The 13,734-nt window shown below is 39.4% G+C and overlaps 2 protein-coding genes across 2 annotated transcripts in view; both read right to left on the reverse strand.

Moving 5' to 3' along the window:
* The window catches only part of LOC123343776, a 30,194-nt gene extending 26,110 nt beyond the window's left edge, over nt 1–4,084 (reverse strand). Inside the window, exons 1-2 of the mRNA XM_044979192.1 lie at nt 3,909–4,084; nt 3,288–3,709 (exon numbers count right to left, since the gene is read on the reverse strand). Coding sequence (XP_044835127.1) covers nt 3,288–3,709; nt 3,909–3,951 — 465 coding nt within the window. The 5' untranslated portion in view covers nt 3,952–4,084. The remainder of the gene's footprint in view (nt 1–3,287; nt 3,710–3,908) is intronic.
* Nucleotides 4,085–5,829: 1,745 nt separating this feature from the next.
* LOC123345591 (histone H2B 8) lies at nt 5,830–6,253 on the reverse strand. Its single transcript, XM_044982578.1, has one exon. The coding sequence runs from the start codon at nt 6,225–6,227 to the stop codon at nt 5,847–5,849; it is 381 nt and encodes a 126-aa protein (XP_044838513.1). The 5' UTR covers nt 6,228–6,253; the 3' UTR covers nt 5,830–5,846.
* Between the last annotated feature and the right edge of the window lie 7,481 nt (nt 6,254–13,734).

Genomic DNA, 13,734 nt, shown 5'->3' on the forward strand with positions numbered 1-13,734 from the left:
ACACTAGAGTGATCGGTGGTAGATTTGTCTCATCTATACTAAACACGATCAATTGACCCCTGCTGGATCAATCGCTGCCTATCGATCTGGCCGGTTGTGTAGACAAGCCCTAAGAGCCATCTACCTTTTCATTCAATGAGCAGAACATCACTTACTACTATTGCTTGTGTTTTTCAAACTGCATCCAGTGGCTTGCGAGTAAATAATTCATTATCATAATTAATAATACACAGTGAGGAAGCTTTACAGACAAGCTGTCTGTAATTTTTTTTATTCCCACACCATACCTAGAGAGAGAGAGAGCATGATTTCTCTTTGCTACAAGTAAATAAGCACTTGAAGTGTCATAATATTCTAGAAGACATAGGTTTCTTTTCTATCATATAAAATTATTAATACCCCCACACTGCTGAAATGAAGGTATGATTAAACTGGTATTCACCTACAATTAATTCAGCATAGCAGAATCACACTTATAGAAAGCAAATTTAAACTGCTGGAATCTCACTTGGTTTACTAACTAAAAAAATCTTAGCTACTATATAACCCAAATCTCTTGTTTCTCCCCTTCCTCCCTCTGTCCCTGAAGAGAGTCCTTAAAGAGTGCAGCTTCATAAAATCAACTCATTTCTTACATTAAGTAATTTCCCTATTTTCTTCTGTATTTTCAAAGCAGTTCCCCCACCCCCCTTTAGCCATAAACTTATTTAATTTGTGAACATTTTGTTAAATTGTGGGAGGGGGATCTGTTCTGAGGAACTTTCAATAAGGTGGAATTTAAAACAAAACATGCACAGGAACCAGGATTAGATCTGATTACGGAATCACATTGACACAATTATTCTTTCTATTAGTTTATGTTATGAAACCCTTTAAATTAATAAATCTCCAGGATGCTAACCCAGAGAAGTTTTGTTACCTTTAAGTATCTATGTTGGTCAATTTCTTTTACCCTTTTACTTTAGAGGCTGAGAAGAGATGCTCATAAGCCTTTTATAGTGTTATAAAAGCTACAGTATAACTAAATGTGTCCACTGAAGTTTCATTGGCTGGAGTTGGAGTTCTCCCTTAAAAGAACCTATGTATATGTGGATATATAGATATGGATAATCCTGGATGAACTTTAACCTCCAAAACTGTAAAGAGTGTAGTCCTGATCTTTCAGGATATAAACCACATCCATAGCTGGTAAGGTCTTTCTTTTTACTGGCTCAAGAGAATCACCTTCCCTGGATACATTTTCTGCACTCAGTGGATCTCCTCATACAAGCAGTACATTTCATGGCTCATCAAACAAGGCAATGGGGGGGGCTTGTATACTGATTCCTGGATCGTCTTTTGGACCCTTTTTCTGTGGTGTTGAAGGCCACATTTACTAAGATCCTTTCCTCCTTTAACACATCTAAACATTTTCTAAGATGACTTTAATAATAAATAACAATTAATATTTATTAATAAAAGGCTGTGAACTGCTGGCTTGAATGGCTCTTTTATACACTGATCTGCCTGATTGAAAACTGACCAGGGATACTGGGAAAGCGAGGGGGTAGAAGAAGAGAATTTATGTAATGGTTCTCCAGCTCCTTAAAGCTACATATTAAATACAGTGTGGTTCTTTTAAGAAAGGAGAGATTCACAATAGAAATAAAATCCCTATTTTTTGTTATTTTAGTTATTAAATATTGCAACTTGTGATAAGCAAGTAAAGAACGGCTACCAAGAGGGATTTTACAACTAACTGGCTGGCTGGGTATCCATCAAAGGGAGCTTCCTCCCCCCCCTTTATTTATCACACAACTAATTACTATAAAGTCCTCCCCTCTATCTCTCAAATTTTAGATATTAAGTAGGGATGGAAGGAGAGTAAACAAATCTTCCAGGAGGTGTGCGTGCCACTCAAGGGGAAGAACTGTAGGATATAACTATCTTAAAATATGCAAATTAAAACAAAATTAAATGAGAAGGGATTTTTCTGTGCATTTGAATCCTGTAGTTGATTACCCTCCCATTCGCCGGGCATTGGAGTTCATGATTAGGGTGACCAGATAATCAACTATGAAAAAATGGGACAGGGGGTGGGGACTAATAGGCACCTATATAAGAAAAAAGTCCCCCAAAACGGGACTGTCCCTTTAAAATCCAGGACATCTGGTTACCCTATTCAAGATGATTGCTAGTACCAAAGAGGAAGCTGAATAATGTTCATGTTCACAGATTTGGTCGGTTTAAAGTCATAATAAAATCCCCGACCACCTATATGTATAACAGAAGAAACGAAAAAGAAATACGGGAGAGTGCATGCTGTAGAGTGGAAGTGTTTATTTAAAAAAAAAAACAGAGGAAACAATACAAAGGGGCCACTCAGGGAAGCGCAAGGTTCATGTATTAGGCCCATGAGCTTCACTTTGAGGAATCAATGAGGGAGGAATGTATTTCTCTAAGCACAGAGCGGGGTTTTCAATGTTTCAAATTGTCCAATGACATTTGCTTCCTTCCGTGTACCGGCGTATCCGGGGTGAGAGGGCTAAGATTCCAACCGTCTTCTGAGCAATTTGAAAAACAAACAACTAAAAAACTACCCAAGGCTATTCCAAAAGCTGCTACACTTACACTAAAAGGATATTTTATAGCTTGAACACAAGACGTTTTAGAGAATGCGAACTTATTTGCTGTAAAATATTTCTTATAAAGCTTCAAACTTGACTTCATTTTGAACTTCCACAAATGTAATTCAAAAGAGAAGCTCCGCCATCCCTTTGGAGCAATGTATTATTTCCTTAAAAAAATAAAAATACAATAAACATGCTCTTTCATCAGGGGCAATTAACAGCACGAAGCAGTGCTGATCAACTTCAGTTCATAAGCACTGCTTTGGGGCATTCACTTAATCTTGTTAATTTTTATCTAAAGATTTGTAAATTCACTTTAACAGTGGGATTATGCAATATTTTTTAAATGAGCAAAACATTAAACAAGAGACTAGCTATTTTAAACAGCAAATTACTTTTGTTTAGGCGCGTTATGGTAATGAATTTAAACTTAACATTAATCACAAAAGGTGGAGATGGCCGGAGAATGAACGTTAGAGGATTAGTAAACTACCTCCTGTGTATATTTAGTCCGCAACTTTCACTTGAAAAAATCTTTAAAACAAGTTTCGTACTTAGAAAAGGGACCATATGAACAGGTTACAGCTCCTTTCTGTGTTAATGTAGTGGCTCTTAAAAGAGCCTTTGGGTCGTTTGGAGCAGTTTTTGTTACTAGAAGCCGAAGGGCAGCCTTTAAGCCCTCTCACCACGGATACGCCGGGCTAACTGGATGTCCTTGGGCATGATGGTGACTCTCTTAGCGTGAATAGCGCACAGGTTGGTGTCTTCAAAGAGCCCCACCAAGTAGGCTTCGCTCGCCTCCTGCAGGGCCATAACGGCCGAGCTCTGGAAGCGCAAGTCGGTCTTGAAGTCCTGGGCGATTTCACGGACCAGGCGCTGGAAGGGCAGCTTGCGGATGAGCAGCTCAGTGGATTTCTGGTAGCGGCGGATCTCTCGCAGGGCTACAGTGCCGGGGCGATAACGATGAGGCTTCTTCACTCCCCCAGTGGCAGGCGCGCTCTTCCGGGCAGCTTTAGTAGCCAGCTGCTTACGGGGGGCTTTGCCACCGGTGGATTTACGAGCTGTCTGCTTGGTCCTGGCCATATTAACACACCTAGTTCCTGTAAAAAAATACACTCAGCAAGAAAGAACGGAAAGAAATGAATAAGAGCTGTACGTCTCGGGCGGTATTTATAACTAAATTCTCTTTTCTGATTGGCCTTTTCGAAGAAGCCAAATGTCATTGGACAATGTGAACATTTGAAAAGCCCGCCTTGGTCATTGTGATTTCCCCTTCTCTTTTTTGCTTTTCAAACTAACTTTTAAGGATCAGTGGCCAGTTTCCTATCTCGGTATCACACATCTGCCACCCCCTATTTTTTTTTTGGGGGGGGGGAGTGGCTCGGGGTTCTGACTATATCATTTTCAAAGTGATCGAATCTGTATCCTTGAACGTTATTGCCACTTCCTCTCTTCCAACTAAGAAAGCTTTGCACGAGCAGCACTCCCGGAGACAGGGGAGAACATTGAAATCACGTGATTCGTCGAACGCATAAAAATATCTCTTGGTTCTGATTCCCTTTTATGTTTTAATTTGCTACTTTTAAAGCGATACAAATGCCTTATATTTTTTTCCTTTCAGACAGAGGGCCACCCTCATTTTATAAAGGATCTGTCACTGCTTTTGATCTGCTTATGTCCTCCATTATACCCTCAAGTGTGATTTTTAAAGAGAGGAGTTTTATAATCAGGCGCAATATTCACATACTAAAATCAAGTTATTATTTAGTTTTATAATGATAAAATAACTTGTCTCCAGAGAATCGACCCAAGAAACAGGCTATGTATGTTCAATATCTGGCTTTAAGGGGTAGGAGTATCATTTCATCCGTTCAAAAATCTCAACTCAGTTTTCAATCAGGTCGGAACCATCATAGACTCTCTACTCAAGCCACCAGCCCACAGTCATTTTATTATTACTGAAGATGTCTAATAAAATGTTTGAACGTGGTAAAGGAGAAAATGATCATAGTAAAAGTGGGCTTAAGCATCACAGAAAAATGCCTCGAAATAATATTCAGGTATTTCCGATTTTCTGTTACCGCGTTTGCTGTAGTGGTGAAATGTATCTCTGGTCTCATCTAAGGGTGATCCTCGATGATGTCATTTACGCTGGGACCAGGAAAAGACCTTGATAGCCACGAGCATAGTTTATGTCCTGAAATATCGAGCCCAACTCTTTATGGGTTTGGAGGTTAACGCTCGTCCAGGGTATAATAAGGGCCACCCCCAACTCCTGCCAATTACCTGAAACTTCATTTACATATTTAGTTTGTACTGTAGCTTTTTCAAGCCTACAAAACGTCTACTAGCTTCTCAGCCATGAAAGTAAAAAAGGCAATGGGACTGACCATTTTAGATAATATACCATAACCAAATTTTCCTGCCAGCTAAATAGGTGAGAATGGATCTAAGTGAAATCCTAGAGGATTACTACCTAAGCGTTCTATAGTATAACGTCATAGTATAATAACTGTGTTGCTATGACTGTAATCAGATCTGATCCTGGTTCCTATGTGTTTTGTTTAAAAGTCCATTTCAACAAACGTTTTCAGAATGGCTAGCCTATCTGTAATTCCATAAATCTATACAGTGACCCAAAGAAAATGTATGGCTAAGTAGGGGGAAAGTGCTTTGAAAATAAAAGGGAAACTTTGTTTTTTAATGTCTTGATGTAAGAAATTGACAACTGGTTTAATTCAAGGGCTAAAAAGTGTTTAACGATGGGGAGATGGTAGGGAGGAATGAGATATTAGGAAAGAGTGACAACAATGATTAGTTTGAAAACCCACTGAGATCCCAGAAAATTAAAAATCTATTTTATACATAATAAACCTAATGTGTTGCTAAGATGTTCCCTGAATACCACGTAATTGTAATGCTACTTTAGTAACGGATGGCTTTAATCACTTTTGCAGAAAAGAATCCTTTCAGCTAGACTGTAGCAAATACAACTGCTTGTTTATTACAATTAGTAACGAGAAACCAGGCTTCTTTTCTGCATAAATTTTGGGAAGAGAAACTGCTAACAAATTACTTGGAAATAGTTATGTAAAACTATTTTTTCCCCTTCACAAACGACATGATGCAGTTTGAAAAAATACAAGTGATACGTGTTAGTGATGCTATGCTCTTTGAATGAAACAGTGATTGGCTCTTAAAAGAGCCTTTGGGTTATAGATTTAGCCAGCCAGATGTTTACTTAGAGCTGGTGTATTTGGTAACAGCCTTGGTACCCTCAGACACAGCGTGTTTGGCCAGCTCGCCGGGCAGTAACAGGCGCACAGCGGTCTGGATCTCCCGGGAAGTGATGGTCGAGCGCTTGTTGTAATGCGCCAGGCGAGACGCTTCCCCAGCGATACGCTCAAAGATGTCGTTTACAAAAGAATTCATTATACCCATAGCCTTCGAAGAGATACCAGTATCTGGATGAACTTGCTTCAGCACTTTGTATACGTAGATGGAATAACTCTCCTTCCTTGTCTTTCTACGTTTCTTGTCTCCTTTCTTCTGGGTTTTAGTCACAGCTTTCTTAGACCCCTTCTTTGGAGCTGGAGCAGATTTTGCAGGTTCGGGCATTTTCGGACTGTTTACTCTTAGTTAAAATTACCTCTTACAAAAAGCAGTATACGTGAAACTCGGCGCTACCCCTGATTTATATAACCTCATGCAAATAAAGCCCCTCTCTTTCCTCGTTTCCTATTGGACTTGACAAGTCACCCCGCTTACGTCTTGTCTCGCTATTGATCAGAGTTAGATCCGCATTATCATTGGCTGATCAGACAATCACATCTTTTTAGCCTATCGAAAATAATGTAATTCTTCTAAGATTGATAGTGTGGGAGGGAGGCGAGAGCGCTGCATTTTTTTTTGTACTTTTCCTTCTCTAGATAGTTGTTAGTGCGACGTAAACTATGGGGACAGGTAAAGCAGGGAAATAACGTGGTTTAAGGCCAAGTTTCCTTTTGGCTGAGATTTTCTGAGTCTAGTAAAAAAAAAAATCTTAATGTAAAGTAACATTCCCTACTTTTAAAACATGTAGCAGTACCATTGGGATGGGGTGCATTAGAATATTAACGAGTAATGAATTCAATTAAGTGTACTAAAGCAACAATATGATAAATTATCCTCTCCTCTTCTCCCACCTCCTTCCTTTCCGGGTCATTTTTGCTCAGATTTTAAATATAATTCCTAATGGGCAATGAATCTGACTGGAAACTAACAAAAATCAGGTAGTTTCTGTTTAGCATAGCAACAATTTTCTCAATATCTCTCGCTCTCACACACACACTCTCTCTCTCTCTCTCTCCCCCCGCCCCACCCCTTTCCTGAATGGAGGAAGAAAAGTCTGTGTAATGTTGAATCTGCTTGAAGGAGAAAAGCTGTGTGTTTTGTCGCTGTCCAATCCTGGCAGGCTTTTCAAACTATCTAATAGATTTAATCCCACTTCCACCAAAGGGTCAGAAATGGGACATTTTTCTACAGATCACCAATAGTTTCCCCTTGCACACTGTACTCTCGGCCTCTCTCCTTTGCACAATATCTGGAACCAAATTACCTCATTTTGCAGCCACTGGAATTTCCCTTGGAGAGACAAATGGTGGGTTAAAGAAGAGTCAACAACCTATATCCTGGAGAAACCTTGGAAGATGAGAACTTTTGTTTTCACTGTAAATTATAATTATATCAGCAATACAATCAAATATACAATAACAATTTTCTTTATAGGGTTTTCTCCAAATTGGGGTGGAAAGGAGTTATTTGAATTGATTTTGTCAATCTAAATAGATTTCAAAGTAAGGCAGTAATGGCTCTGGTAGCTTTGAACATGGGTTAAAAATTTGTTCCCCTCTTAACAAGTCCTTTTCCTCCTAAAACCACTACATTCTATTAAAAAGACTGTAGTGCTTCATGCAATACCACAGAAAGACATGCAGAGAGATATAATACAAAGGAGAGATTTCATTGCTTATATTTATAGCTTCCTTCTACTGTTTGCTTTACATTGCAGTATGAATTATAGGTACTCACAGCTTTATCTTATAGATCTATGTAAAATATTTTCAGCTATATATAAAAAGGTACGGGAAAGGGAACAGGGATTGAGAATAAGGGCTTCACAATGCATCATCAGTGTAAAGGTGAACCTGGGAAAGGCCCAGAAAAATATAGCTTTAGGGAATTGACTGTAAAACTGAATCAGAGCAGGTGAGAGCTGATGCATGGGTGCAGGATAGAAATGGCAAGGAAGGGGTGCGTTGAAAGCAAATGTGTTAATCTGTAATAAAGAATATAAAAATATAATCTATGTACACTGGCAGGTTATTTGTGTTCAGATTTAAGGGAATAATGGTCTTCTGTGTCTGGAGTTACTTTTGTCTGAAATGAAATGAAGAAACCCATAACCATTATCACTCTGACCCCTGGTCAGTGGAGTTCAAAACTGTGCTGAGAGCAATCTCTGTCCTGGCAGAAGCATAGTGGGATTATGTAGGGATATTAAAGAAGGTTTACATTATATGAGAAATGATTTATTGATTTATGGTTTCATTATTATTAACTAATACTTTATAACTTAAGGTTTATGTTAGAAGTAAGTTTGTAAGGATGTATTGTCAGAAATATCTATGTAAGGTTTATGTTAAAAGTAGATTTGTAAGGATTCATTGTTGTAAGGATTTATTGTTAGAAATATCTATGTCTGTACAAGCCCGCTCAAGGAGATACTTTGTAAACGTCAATTAACTCCAAGCGCCTGTGTTCTAAAATGAAACTTTGAAGTCGCTACTAGTTAATTGACGTCAATTGACTCTAAGTGCCTGTTTTCAAAGTGAAAGTTTGTAACTGCTACTTTGTTTTGAAAATGGCCGCTGTAAGCTGTTGATTGGGTAATTGACTCAGCACCTTGTTAACTCAATTGACTCTAAGTGCCGGTTTTCTAAGTGAAAGTTTGTAACTGATACTTTGTTGTAAAAATGGCCGCTGTGAGCTGCTGATTGGGTAATTGACTCAGCACCTTGTTAACTCACCGCGCAAGCTGTCAATTGCCTCTGTAAGTGCTAATTGGGCAATTGACTTTGTTAACTCAGCGCGCAAGCCGTCAATTACCCCTATGCCTCAGGCAAAACTATGTAACATACAAATAGAGACCCCCACCTCTGTTAAAGTCACTTTTACCTCACTTTATGTTTTTAATTGTTAAAAGACAAGGAGTCTCACACCCCAAAAGGATAAAGAAACTGTAAAATAAATGTAGTTAAGATAAAAAGTATATGTGAATGAGTGTCTAGTTTAAATGTTGAATGAGTGTCTAGGGAGTTACCAAGCCTGAAAGAGTCAGCGTCGGCCGAAGAAGGTGTCAAGTGGAATCAACCAGATGACCCCCGAAGGGCGAACTGGAATCCACCCCGACACTTCAAAGGAAACAAAGGCAGCTATCTGCTGATTGATCTGGCAACAGCAGAATAAAGACCTAACATAGGGAAAAATCCCTATAAAACTGAACCCTGAAGAATAAGGACTTTGAGTCAACGGTTCTGCTGCCAGCTTCTAGGAACATCAGGTGCACCTGACACGGACTCGGCTCCACTCTTGTGTACAGGATACCTGGCCAGTATTCTGTCACAAGCAACTTTAGGCTGGTAACTATAATATCTACGCAGAACTTGTATGAATGATTGTGTGAATGGATATACATATATACATATATATAAGTAATCATAGGAATAAGTAGTCAAACAACGTTGTTTGCTGTTATCTTCTATTTTATTATAATATTTACAATAAATGTGACAAATGTCTTTTCCCCTTTAATAAGATCCTGCTAGTTTTTATTGGTACAACAACTGTAGCTGGGGGAATGTTTTTTACTGGCACAGGTAATGCAGAGACTACACTAACTTTTTGCTGACAGAAATATTTCAACAGAGGACTTATCTCCCTTTGGGGAGTTGGGTTTGTTTTAGTGACAGAAGGTCTGGGTCTCATTGGCAGAAATGAAATTTGCATGTGGAGGCTTGCTAAACTGGGGTGATAAATGACATCTTTCACAAGATAGATGGGCCTTCCTGTAATACAAGCTGCTGTGTCATCACTCACACCCAAGAAAGCAAAGGGTAGAAATATTGTCTGGATAGTGGGGTATGGGTTCTCCTAATAGGGGACTTGATTAGGAAATTTGTAAGGGTCCTCCTTAAAGGGATGGGGTGATGTGTGAGGAGGAAGGAAGGATGGCATTGAATATTGCAAGTTACCTAGAAAATACAGTTTTTCAGACTCTTTAATTCTTTCTTTCAACAACTTTGTTACAAAATAACATGCAGCCACCTTTCAACCATTTTGGACAGTTTTAAGAGGTCACCAATGACAGGATTTAGTATACGCAAGGGTGGAACTAAATGAAAGCACTGTATAAGTTGGAAAGCTGAGGCATAATTCCACCTAATTTAGGCTTACTTAATTTTCACCTTTATTAATAAAGTTGCAGACAAAATCATTGTTATTTATAGTTTCTGATAATATATTTATGAGTTAGTAATTGTGAGCCAGCAGTGCCTGGGGCAATCCTCACTGGAAATGCCAAGGTCAGGGCAGGCTATAAAAGGGAGAGCAGATACTCCCAAGACTGGGGGGTAACACTGAAGTTAAGCTCCCCGACCAGTCACAAACTGTGCTTCTGATCCCCCACACTGGTTATCAAGAAGCAAAAAAAGAAATCACAGCCTCCTTATTGCATTCCAGTTCACTGACTCCCAATCAGTATCTAGAGCTCCAGTACAGTGAGAAGTTATTTAAAATAACTCTGCTCAGATATACAAAATGTTCTTCTGACCCCAAAGGGTCAGCCACGTTATCAGGTCAGTATAGGTTTGAATCTTACCCAAAATACCACGCTGCCAGTCAATCCTTTAGTGTCTAAAACTAAAGGTTTATTATAAAGAAAAAAGAAAGAACAAGAAGAGAGGTGTTAATGATAAAACAGTCACATACAAAGATTCAAAGTCTATATTTCAGGTTCTTGGCAGTATTGATGAGTTTGCTGGCTTGAAAGTCCCTCTGAAATACATGCACAGCTTGGATGTGTCATTCAGTCCTTTTTTGAGAGCTTCCTTTGTAGAAAAGTTACTCCAGAGGTAAGAATCAGGAATTAAGAGGATGAAGCTGCCTTTTATAGTCTTTTGCCATGCGGCTTGTGCTTTCTTTGTTTCAAGCTGCCCAGCACATGGCTTGAAAGGCTTAAAGTTCTGCCCATAGTCATGTCCCTGCATGCCTTGCTGAGTTAGCAGATGTATCTGCTTTCTCTCAATGGGTCAGTTGTATAGATGATGGTCCTTAATGGGCCATCAAGAAGGCTAGACAGTGCTGATGTCAAACTTACTGGGGCTGTCACCCAGAAGCATAGCACAAGTTTGAAATACAGAGACAGATATATCTATCACTAATAATATAAATGTGATAAAGACACATAAATGAGATTATCATATTTGGCAAATTATAACATTTTTGCAGATACCTTACATGGCCTATCTGGCATAACTCATTACAATTTTACAATATTGATACAGTGAAACCCCACTATAACGCACCTGCTGGGGACAGAGAGCACCGGCACCTGCAGCCCCGGAGTTCTCTGTCCCCGGCAGGCAGGGAGCCGCGGCTCCTCTTGAAGTGGGAGAAAAGCCGTGGCCCAGCGCCTGCCGGGGACAGAGAGCACTGGCGCCCGCAGCCTTGGAGAAGCTGGAGAGAAGCTGGGGCCCCACGCCTGCTGGGGACAGAGCGCACCGGCGCCAGCAGCCTCGGAATTCTCTGTCCCCAGAAGGTGCGGGGCTGCAGCTTCTCTCCCCTGCCATGGTGTTGCAGACCATTGGTACAGTACCGTACTGTATTATACTGTACCTTAAAGGGGAGCCAACCTGCCATCGCGTTATATGCGATTTCACGTTATGGCGGGGTTTGACTGTATTCATAATGTCCTCAAGAATCCCCCATATTCCATACAGTCATAGTAATAAACAGATAATATGGAACAATTACAGGCCAAAGTTAATGAGTTCCTGGATACCAGAAAGCTCTTCTCCTTTTCATGATGGATATTTAATTGGGTATTCTTTGATTTGGGCACTTGTTCATTCGTTTTTTATATCTTTCTATACGACATATTCATTAGCTTTCTTTCAACCAATGTTATATAACAATACTCATACCTATTTATACATTTATCCAGATTTTTATCATTTGCTTTTCATTTCCCAGTCTATATTATTATAAATGATTAGCATAACAACATTATTCAGACTTAAACTAACAAAATGTAACACTTATTTTCTATCATTCAGCAATTTTCTTCATATTTTAATATTATGATTCAGTAAGAACATAAGAACATAAGAAAGGCCGTACCGGGTCAGACCAGAGGTCCATCTAGCCCAGTATCTGTCTACCGACAGTGGCCAATGCCAGGTGCCCCTGAGGGAGTGAACCTAACAGGCAATGATCAAGTGATCTCTCTCCTGCCATCCATCTCCATCCTCTGACGAACAGAGGCTAGGGACACCATTCTTACCCATCCTGGCTAATAGCCATTTATGGACTTAGCCACCATGAATTTATCCAGTCCCCTTTTAAACATTGTTATAGTCCTAGCCTTCACAACCTCCTCAGGTAAGGAGTTCCACAAGTTGACTGTGCGCTGCGTGAAGAAGAACTTCCTTTTATTTGTTTTAAACCTGCTGCCTATTAATTTCATTTGGTGACCCCTAGTTCTTGTATTATGGGAATAAGTAAATAACTTTTCCTTATCCACTTTCTCAACATCACTCATGATTTTATATACCTCTATCATGTCCCCCCTTAGTCTTCTCTTTTCCAAACTGAAGAGTCCTAGCCTCTTTAATCTTTCCTCATATGGGACCCTCTCTAAACCCCTAATCATTTTAGTTGCTCTTTTCTGAACCTTTTCTAGTGCTAGAATATCTTTTTTGAGGTGAGGAGACCACATCTGTACACAGTATTTGAGATGTGAGCGTACCATGGATTTATATAAGGGCAATAATATATTCTCAGTCTTATTCTCTATCCCCTTTTTAATGATTCCTAACATCCTGTTTGCTTTTTTGACCGCCTCTGCACACTGCATGGACATCTTCAGAGAACTATCCACAATAACTCCAAGATCTTTCTCCTGACTCGTTGTAGCTAAATTAGCCCCCATCATGTTGTATGTATAGTTGGGGTTATTTTTTCCAATATGCATTACTTTACATTTATCCACATTAAATTTCATTTGCCATTTTGTTGCCCAATCACTTAGTTTTGTGAGATCTTTTTTAAGTTCTTCACAATCTGCTTTTGTCTTAACTATCTTGAGCAGTTTAGTGTCATCTGCAAACTTTGCCACCTCACTATTTACCCCTTTCTCCAGATCATTTATGAATAAATTGAATAGGATTGGTCCTAGGACTGACCCTTGGGGAACACCACTAGTTACCCCTCTCCATTCTGAGAATTTACCATTAATTCCTACCCTTTGTTCCCTGTCCTTTAACCAGTTCTCAATCCATGAAAGGACCTTTCCTTTTATCCCATGACAGCTTAATTTACATAAGAGCCTTTGGTGAGGGACCTTGTCAAAGGCTTTCTGGAAATCTAAGTACACTATGTCCACCGGATCCCCTTGTCCACATGTTTGTTGACCGCTTCAAAGAACTCTAATAGATTAGTAAGACACAACTTCCCTTTACAGAAACCATGTTGACTATTGCTCAAGAGTTTATGTTTTTCTATGTGTCTGACAATTTTATTCTTTACTATTGTTTCAACTAATTTGCCCGGTACCGACGTTAGACTTACCGGTCTGTAATTGCCGGGATCACCCCTAGAGCCCTTTTTAAATATTGGTGTTACATTAGCTAACTTCCAGTCATTGGGTACCGAAGCCGATTTAAAGGACAGGTTACAAACCTTAGTTAATAGTTCAGCAACTTCACATTTGAGTTCTTTCAGAACTCTTGGGTGAATGCCATCTGGTCCCGGTGACTTGTTAATGTTGAGTTTATCAATTAGTTAATGATAAACTAAGTATATGTGG

Source organism: Mauremys mutica, chromosome 1, assembly GCF_020497125.1.
Source record: "Mauremys mutica isolate MM-2020 ecotype Southern chromosome 1, ASM2049712v1, whole genome shotgun sequence".
Classification (NCBI taxonomy): Eukaryota; Metazoa; Chordata; order Testudines; family Geoemydidae; genus Mauremys; species Mauremys mutica.

Excerpts from the sequence above, each read along its gene's own strand:
- LOC123345591 (XM_044982578.1), bottom strand. The coding sequence starts at position 6,227 with ATGCCCGAACCTGCAAAATCTGCTCCAGCTCCAAAGAAGGGGTCTAAG.